The 9,588-nt window shown below is 45.4% G+C and overlaps 1 protein-coding gene across 1 annotated transcript; it reads right to left on the reverse strand.

Moving 5' to 3' along the window:
* Positions 1–474: 474 nt before the first annotated feature.
* PGAM2 (phosphoglycerate mutase 2) lies at positions 475–9,089 on the reverse strand. The gene is made up of 3 exons (XM_081333467.1): positions 8,579–9,089; positions 4,899–5,079; positions 475–694 (listed from the first exon to the last, which is right to left on the reverse strand). The coding sequence occupies exons 1-3, from the start codon at positions 8,990–8,992 to the stop codon at positions 525–527; spliced, it is 765 nt and encodes a 254-aa protein (XP_081189593.1). The 5' UTR covers positions 8,993–9,089; the 3' UTR covers positions 475–524.
* Positions 9,090–9,588: the final 499 nt, after the last annotated feature.

Genomic DNA, 9,588 nt, shown 5'->3' on the forward strand with positions numbered 1-9,588 from the left:
AGAACTGGAGGGGAAGCCTGTATTTCAAACTAATTGGAGAAAGTGATTTATGACTGTTAACTGGAGGAGGGAATTGTGCTTTGATACTATGTGCTCAGGGGAGGGGAACTCAGATTTTGGCTTCGACTATGTTAGTGCTGATGCTCTGCTACTCCAATAAAGATTCTTTAAGGTAAACAATGGTTCAAAGTTCTTTGAAGAGTTTCATCTGTTGGAACCATGACATAAGGATTGCTAGCAGAAGATCTGCAATTAAGTTGCACAGACATTGGTTTTTCTATGGAACGTCTGTTTTGATGCCAGCTGATGGAAAGAGCAGTGTCTGATCCAGGTCCCAACAACGTGCAAGGACTCTAATATGAAACCCCCCGTTATTAACAACACAAGGGCTAAAACAACAAGGACCTCATTTTTAACTCCAAAGGTCTTCACCCTCGTGCTGTTCCTGAACATAAAGATGTCACTCTCACAAGCGGGTTTTTCACCTTTTTTTTAATTTCACCAATGACCCTTTGCTGTTCCTCTCACTTTTTGACCTTGCCCTGTGCTGCCACCGCTTCCATGGCCTTCCTCACGGTCTCTTCATCACCCAAGAACTGCATAGGCTTGGTAGGCTTTAGGTTGTCATCCAATTCATATACAATGGGAATCCCAGTTGGAAGGTTGAGTTCCATGATGGCAGCATCAGACATCCCTGTGCAGAGACAATGAAGCCAGGTCAGATAAGCATCCACCAAAGTCTTCTACACACCGTGGTCAACAATAAAACCGAGCCAACAAAGTATAGGTGAATCCTTGACCTACAGCCGCAATTGAGCCCAAAATTTCTGTTGCTAAGTGAGACTGTTCGGTGAGTTTGTCCCGTTTTATGATCTTTCTTGCTACAGTTGTTAACTGAATCGCTGCAGTTGTTAAGTTAGTAACATGGCTGTTAAGCGAATCTGGCTTCCCCATTGACTTTGTCAGAAGGTCACAAAGGGGGATCACATCACCCTGGGACACTGCAATTGTCATAAATATGAACCAGTTGCCAAGATTCTGAATTTTGATCAAGGGATCACGGGGGGGTGCTGCAATGGACGTAAGTGTGAAAAATGGTCATAAGTCACTTTTTTCAGTGCTGTTGTAACTTCAAACGGTCAACTAAAGGAACTGTAAGTCAAAAACTACCGGTAACTCACACTCTCCCATCCATTTTAAATCTACAGGTGAAATAGGGTTGGTTGTGGAGAAGAAGCTTCTTCTCGGTGGATCCAATAAACCAGGGGTGTCAAACTCAATTTCATTGAGGGCCGCATCAGCATTGCGGTTGCCCTCAGGGGGCTGGGTGGGTGTGGCCTGGGTGGGCGTGGCCTGCTGGGTGGGCGTGGCTAGAGTGCGTATGGCCTACTGGGTGGGCGTGGCCAGCTCTACATCGTTCGCATCAAGGGTGCCTATGGGGGCCTGGGCAGGAGTGGGACAGATCTGAGGGTCTCTGGCAGAAGGAGGGTCTCTGGGCCAGGGCCAAGGCAGTGGGGGCTGTTACCTCACTCTTTCCAGGATGGCTTCGCGGGCCACATGAAACCACTTCGCGGGCCGGATCTGGCCCCCGGGCCTTGTGTTTGACATGTCTGCAATAAACAAATCCGCCCCCCCAGAAATGGCTCTTTCTCTCAAGGAGCCCAGATTGGTGTGTGTGGGGGGGAAACATACAATAAAACAACTTACAGTGGACAACAGGACCAGACCAAACTGTAAAAGCAAGAAAAATGCAGCGCTTACAACAGACCAAAGCATTTATCAAGATGATGAATGTCTTAATTCATGCAATTACTCGGTTGAAGAGAGTTTGGTCCAAGGGTCCTTGTTACCTCTGCAAATGTCAAGCTAAACAAGCATGTCCTCTGTTACTGTCTAAAACTAAACAGCTTCAGAGTCAGCCAGGCTTCCCAAGAGATAAAAAATGCCTTTTACTCATACGATGGGATGGATGAAGAACAAAGCAGTTCTTTTCGTAGTCACCCGGCCCATCTCCCTTCTTCCACCGTCTCCTTCACACACTCACGTTAAATTCCTGATCACCAGGACAATTAGTTAAATTGCTAAATGTTACATTAGCCCAGTGTCTTCATGCAGCTTGCTTTTAACTCCATCCCTCTCCGCCACTTTGAGATTATAAACCACGGAAAGCAATTCCATTTCACAAGCAATTTTTAAAAAAGGACTCAACAAGGATTGCAAATGTGAACCAAACCGAGGCCAAAACCAGTCCAGAAAGTTCAGTGAGGGATAAGAGAACCCTTTGGAGCAACTATTTAACTGGCTGAGGTCACCACCCCAGAAGCAGCAAGGAAACTCAAGAAAAGCCTCTTATAGCTTTTATGGGGACTATTACCCAGATAGAAACCAACGTTAGATATATCTGTATTCCTTAGATCAGGGGTCTTCAAACTTGGCCCTTTTATGTCTTGTGGACTTCAACTCCCAGAATTCCTCAGCCACCCTGGCAGTTGAAGTCCACAAGTCATAAAAGGGCCAAGTTTGAAGACCCCTGCCTTATATACTGTCTAGCGGTGGTCTGGTGCTGGAGAAGGCTCTTGAGAGTCTCTTGGACAGCAAGAAGATCCAGTCAATCCTAAAGGAAACCAACCCTGACTTTTCTTTGGAAGGTCAAATAGGAAGTTGAAGCTCAAATCCTTTGGCCAACGAGAAAAGAGGACTATGTGAGAAAAGGCCTTGATGTTGGGAAAGACAGAAGGAAAAAGGAGAAGGAGACGGCAGATGATGGGACGATTAGATAGTGTCATTGACACAAGGAAGATGAATCTGGGCAAACTCTGGGAGACATTGGCATGCTAGAGTCCACAGGGTCACACGGAGTCATGAAGAGTCAGACATGACTTAGCAACTGAACAACAGCAACAAATGGCGGTCAGGATTTCTACAATTTAGATGTAAGAGCCCTTATGAAGCATCTCGGGAGCTACCAATGAAGAGCATTAGCAGAACTTTGGAAAGAATCTGAGCGCTTCTTTGGGCCAAAGCAAACATCTCGTCTCCTTCTCGTCTCTTTGCAACCTTCACAACTTTGGGGGACGTTATGGAAACAGGCTCTTGGGGCAGAGATAGGGGAGACTGAAATAATACTAGTGAGCACCCAGGATGAGATAGAAGAAGCAAACCTTCCAGCTGCCCTTTTAACTTTTGCAATATGATGCCAAACTGGAAATAGCAACACAACCTTCAGCGGGCAGCAAGTCAAATTGTGTTCGGTTCATGTCAAACCACAGCTGAGGCTGGGTAGCAGCTTTTCTAGGACCATTGCTACAGAACGAGCGGCGATAGATGGGAAGTAGATAGCAGAGCGATTCTGAGACTCCCATCACAGCACTCGCAAGTGTTCCCTGCCTCCTTATAATGCAAGGGTCTTCAAACTTGGCAACTTTAAGACTTGTGGACTTCCACTCCCAGAATTCCTCAGCCAGCCAGGGCTGGCTGAGGAATTCTGAGAGTTGAAGTCCACAAGTCTTTAAAGTTGTCAGGTTTGAAGACCCCTGTTATAATGTATCGTCCAGTCTTCTCCAAATTCAACCCTCTCAAGATGGGTGGTCTTCAACCTGAGTTCTTGGCAATAAGCTGTTCTAGAGAATTCTGGGAATTGAAGTCCACATACCTTGAGACCACTGAACTGAGGAAGGTTGTTCTGATATCGTTTTTATGGCCAACAATGCCTCTGGCCACACATACAGCCTATAGCACCTCTTGAAAAATAAAAAGAGGGGATGGATGAAGAAGGAAGGAAGGAAGGGATTGAATAATAGTGAGAGTAGGGAGGATAGAAAACAAGCTTTCCACTGTGCCTTGTCATAAACAAGTTTACTAATTGGCCATGTCCATCATGACAAACATTTTAAGGACAGACATGGCAACTACTAGGTGAGAACTCCCATGCCAGATGTACTTGCTGGCTCTCACGGTCTACTAATGGTGTACAACTCTCATAATGGTGGACAATGGTCATTCTGTTAAGCTGGTTTATAGAAGCCCTGCGTTGCAGCAAAATGCTTCCCACAGAAGATACTGCAGAAACATTCGGATTGTCCGAGAAGGCAGACATAAGTTATCAAGGTTCAAGGAGCCTAAGTACATATCTGAGAAGAGACAAATCTGACGGTCTGCCTGTGTAAAGGTCACCTGTAAGTGATATACTCCTTCGCGAAGGGCAGGGCTCAGCTGTACTTTGCTGCCTTGGCCTTACAGCAACTCTCTTAGCAAGGCTGGTTGGTCTGGCCAGGCTATCAAAATTACATATTAGGCAAGTGAGTGCCAAGACCTAACCTTTATGACCCCATATGGCAGGGGTCTTCAAACTTGGCCCTTTTATGACTTGTGGACTTCAACTCCCAGAATTCCTAAGCCAGGTGCCTGGGTGAGGAATTCTGGGAGTTGAAGTCCACAAGTCATAAAAGGGCCAAGTTTGAAGACCCCTGCCATATGGGGCCTATGGGTCTGAGCCCCTTTTTTTTCCTCTTTGTCTTCTTGGTAACTCCCTGGTTCAGTTCAGATCCAGAAGAGCCGGGGAAATATTCACCTTCGCATATCCTGCCAAGTCATACTTTGCTTAACAAAGCAAACCATTAGCTAGATCTGCACGCACATTAAACCACAAAACAAACCAGTCCCATAACAGTGACTTGGTTGATCTGGAGGCCTTAGCAAAAAGAGCTTGAGGAGGTGAGACCAAGAGGTGCTTTTTCCTAATCCTGCTTAAAATAAAAAAAGAATGGATGGAATTGGCTTGACGGCTGCTCCTTCTCCTCCCCCATCCAGACAAAGGCATTGTGTGAGGCAAGAGGAATGGGAAAATATATGGGTATTATGATTATGCACGAGGCTGGGGGATGCTTGGTGGTCCTTACCTTCCAAGTGCTTGACTATCCCCCGGAGGCTGTTGCCATGGGCAGCAATGAGTACCCGGTTACCCTGTTTGATCTTGGGTGCAATCTCATCATTCCAGAAGGGCAAAGCCCGGGCAATGGTATCTTTCAAGCTCTCACAGGCTGGAAGTTCCCCAGCCTTCAGTCCTGCATACCTTCGTTCCTGTGTGGTTTGAAAGACAGAAGACAACGGTTAGAACTGAGAAGGGAGGATGAAAAAGCTTTGGGTCAACCTCAGAGGTTGGGGATGACTTCTCAGAAGAAGAGAGGGAGGACGAGTAAAGAAGAAATAAGGTAAAGGTAAAGGTTCCCCCGCACATGCGTGCTATTTGTTTCCGACTCTAGGGGCCGGTGCTCATCTCCATTTCAAAGCCAAAGAGCCAGCGCTTGTCCGAGGACGTCTCCGTGGTCATGTGGCCGGCATGACTAGACGCCAAAGGCACGCGGAACGCTGTTACCTTCCCACCGTAGTGGTCCCTATTTTTCTACTTGCATTTTTACGTGCTTTCGAACTGCTAGGTTGGCAGAAGCTGGGACGAGTAACAGGCGCTCACTCTGCTACGCGGCACTCGGGATTCGACCCGCCAAACTGCCGACCTTCTGATCGACAAGCTCAGCGTCCTAACCCACTAATTCTATTCTTTATTCTTGATCCTTCACTTTGTCATAGCTTGATGTTTTCTTTTTATTTATATTGGATCAAAGAAAGTGAAAGGAAGTATTCTTGTTTCTGCTGTTCTTACTTTTTTCATTCCTTTTTCTTTTTGCATCTTTTTGCTTTTCTTGATCTTTTCTTTTTGGTTCTTGCTCATTTTTCTTTTAGTTTGGTTTTGGGGTTTGTTTTTGTTTTTTGAATATATATATAAAAACAACAACCCAAACACAAATTAAAAGGTAAATGAGCAAGAACAAAAGGAATATATATATACAAAGGGAAAGGTTTCCCTGTCAGTCCTGTCTCTATATATGATATTTATCAATATATATTGGGGAGAGGGGGGCGCGATGGCTCAGTGGTTAAGAAGCTGAGCTTGCTGACAGCCTGGGTTTGAGACCTGAGCACTGTGCGATGGGGTGAGCTCCTGCCCACCTAGCAGTTCGAGAGCCTGAAAATGTGAGTAGCTAAATAGGTCCCACTTCGATGGTATGGTAGCAGCGTTCCATGTTTCGTGATGCCCTGCCAGCTAAATGACCACGGAGGTTTCTTCAGACAAGGCTGGCTCCCTTGGCTAAGAAACGGAAATGAGTACCACACCCTGTTCTCTCGGTGGACAAAATATGGATTACAGCCTTCCTTAACTAGATCATCCCAGCCAGCCATGTGTGAGGTTGGGGAACTCCAATGTACTTCGAGTCCTGGACTGTCCATCTTAGTCTGGTACTTGAAACTATGGGACACAGTAGGCATTTTTTAAGATATTGCTGAAAAATAGCACAATGAAATAGCAGCATAGGAGACAGCTGTACTTTCTGATTCTTAATGAGTTGGGAGTATGGTTCTCCCCACCCCCGAATATGTGGAATGCATCTTTGGAAGGTGGGGAAAATACGTTTGCACTTGTGTGGGTGTTTTGATGAACTCAGGGGAACTAAATGCTCATGAATACCAAAAAAAGCAAACTATTCATGACATTTTAGAATAATGTACTCCGGAGCATCCGAGAAACCGCTTGATAGCCTCCCCCTTTTTTATTATGACTAATAGCATTTGAATAATTTCCAGACAGTTCCTTCGTTAGTCTTTTGGGGCAAAAATAATAAATATTCTTAAAGGACTAATTGGCTAATCTTTAAAATGTAACAACTTAAAAATTAACAAATGCCTTGGCATAAGCGTTCACGTGCTAGGAAGAGAAAGCTGTATCTTCAATACTGAATTATTAAATAAAGTAAAACTAATTAAATTAAAATGACATGTACAAGATCCTCGATGTTTAATGCTACCTATTTTAAAAATAAGATTTTCATCTTCTATCTGCATTTTCCATTTTGTTTGCAATTACCTCTCAAGCTGGGGGCAAGAGCTATCAGGCTTTGCAAAGTAGCCTCTAAAGAGCTAATTAAGTAGCATTCTTAAATGCCTGTAGACTAACTTTACATGTTTCATTAAATTACACCATGGTTTAATTGTGTTATGGTTTAGAAAACATGGTTGATGGCTTAGAGTGATGAGTGAACTCAGAGCAATATGGCTCATTCAACTAACCACTGCAAATTATGCTAAAGTGTAGGGAAATTATGTCTTAATGCAACGAGGGAAACATTTAGTGTTGGCCTATAGCTTCCCACCTCCTTGTAGCTAGTCAAAATTCTGAACAAAGACCGGATTGGAAATCATTTCTGGGTTAACATTATAATTTAGGACTCTTTGTCAAAATTATTGCAGGTGTTGTTGTTTTTTCCAAAGGAGTGCCATACAATTCCCGGTAGCCTAGCCTAAGTTCATTTTTTAAAAAGTGGCTGTAGAGCTGTGAAGTATAAGAATCCTTGCCTTTACATCGATAGCTAAGAGTTCTTTAAGATACTGTATTAAGAAAGTACTGCTGCGAAAGAGACTGGAGGAGGAGGAGGAGGAGGAGGAGGAGAGGAGGAGGAGGAGGAGGAGGAGGAGGAGGAATCCCATGTTCAAGTTTCCTACTTCTTCATTCCTAATTTTAAAATATCAGGAAATGCTGACTTCTTTGCTAGAAGTATTGAAGGCAATCACCTCTTCCTACACTGGTGAGGAATCTGAATTAGATTACTCTAAATAGTGTCTTCTCCAGGTTTATTGACTACACCTTACCCAGCGTAACATCTTCTACAGCCTGCCAAGCCAAAACCAATCCAAGCATGTTAAAGGACACAGGACTATGCAAAACCTTAGACTTTAAAAAGGGACTTTCCTTCCCAGAGGCCCCTTATGTTTCTTGCACAGCCTTCTGCCCAGGTGGAAGATCTTTGCTGCAGGAACATAAGAAGGTTTTCCTCTCAATATGTTGTAACAGCCAATTGATGAGCTTTTTGCTACCTATAGTTCGGACATTCCTCCAAAAAAAAAAACCCAAACCACAAGGCAGCAAAAACAACTCTTCCATCCTTTCTATATATTTTATTTTTACATCTCACAGTATTAGAGTTCTGTGAGAATTAGACCAAGGAAGAAAGAGAGTCAAGGTCACCCTCCCCTCAGGCTTCCTACAAATGAGGTACAGGTAGCCCTTGACTTACAATGGTTCATTTACTGACGGCTGCAACGGCACTGGGAAAAGTGACTTTATCACCGTTTTTTCAGTTACAACCTTTGTACGTAGCAGCCCCAGGGTCACGTGATCACAATTCAGGTGCTTGGCCACGGGTTCATACTTATGACCGTTGTTGTGTCCCAAGGTCACGGGATCCCCTTTTGCGACCTTCTGACAAGCAAAGGCAATGGGGAAGCCAGATTCTCATAACAACCACGGTACTCATTTATCAACTGCAGTGATTCACCGTAGCCAGAAGGGTGGTAAAACGGGGCAAAATTCACCCTTACAAATGTCTTATTGAATAAGAGACATTTGGGGCTCAATTGTGACTGTAAGCTGAGGACTACCGGTATTTGAATACACATCTCCACAGTCCTAATTGGCCAATGTCCACCACCCATCGGTCCTCTGATCGGACATTCTGCTGCCACTGACCTTGCTGATGACTTTATAAAAAGGGTGGCCTTCATCCATGGGGGGCGGTGGAATGTCATAAGATCTTCTCCAGATTTTGACCTGCTCCTCCCCATGCTTGGCTGCGGTCTCTGCCTTGTTGAGGCCCGTCAGACCCCCGTAGTGGCGTTCGTTCAGGCGCCAGGTACGAATCACGGGCACCCACATCTGGTCACAGCCGTCCATGATGTACCAGAGGGTGCGGATGGCTCTCTTCAGCACCGAGGTGTAGAAATAATCGAACTCATAGCCTGCTTCCTTGATGGCCTGGGCTCCGCGCTTGGCCTCCTCCTTCCCCTTTTCACTCAGTTCGGCGTCGAACCAGCCGCAGAAGCGGTTCTCCTGGTTCCAGGTGCTCTCGCCGTGGCGCACAATCACGAGCCGGTGGGTTGGCATCGTTCTGGAGGAAACAAACACCGTCGGCCTCAACAAGGAGCCAGCACCGAATGCCGAGTTTGGCTGCTGCCCCAAGCTACCCACAGCGAGGATGACAGTTTTGAGGCTATTTATACAGGTCTTCTGCTCTGCCCTGCCCATCTTGCCCCTCCTGATCAAGCAGCTCCATCTTCGGAGCCATTCACGCTGACGGAAGAGCAGCTCTCCCATTCTGGTTAAAAATAGCAAGAAGATAACTTCTTCTGGCTAGGCCAGAAATAGCAGAAGACTTGGCAGAGCTGAGAAGTTTCTGATCAGAGGCCTCTGGCTACAAACGAAAGGGAGGAACGGGATGGTGAGAACTTCTCAACCAACACCAACTCTGTGAGCAATTGGGAAGTGCAAGGAATCTCCCTTTTCTTAACTGCCATTTATCACCCAGGCTTAAGAGGACAGCAGAAAGGCCTCTCCTGGATCAACGGGGAGTTTGTGTCTTGTCTTTGTCTTCTTCCCTGTTCAGAAATCAGCAATCTCTGGATCAGAAGCACAATGGAAGATTCAGTAAGCCCTCTTCTTGTCTATGGAGATTCTCAGTTACCCAGGCCATGGTTTTCCAA

This window comes from Vipera berus, assembly GCF_964194415.1.
Source record: "Vipera berus genome assembly, chromosome: 8".
Taxonomy (NCBI): Eukaryota; Metazoa; Chordata; class Lepidosauria; order Squamata; family Viperidae; genus Vipera; species Vipera berus.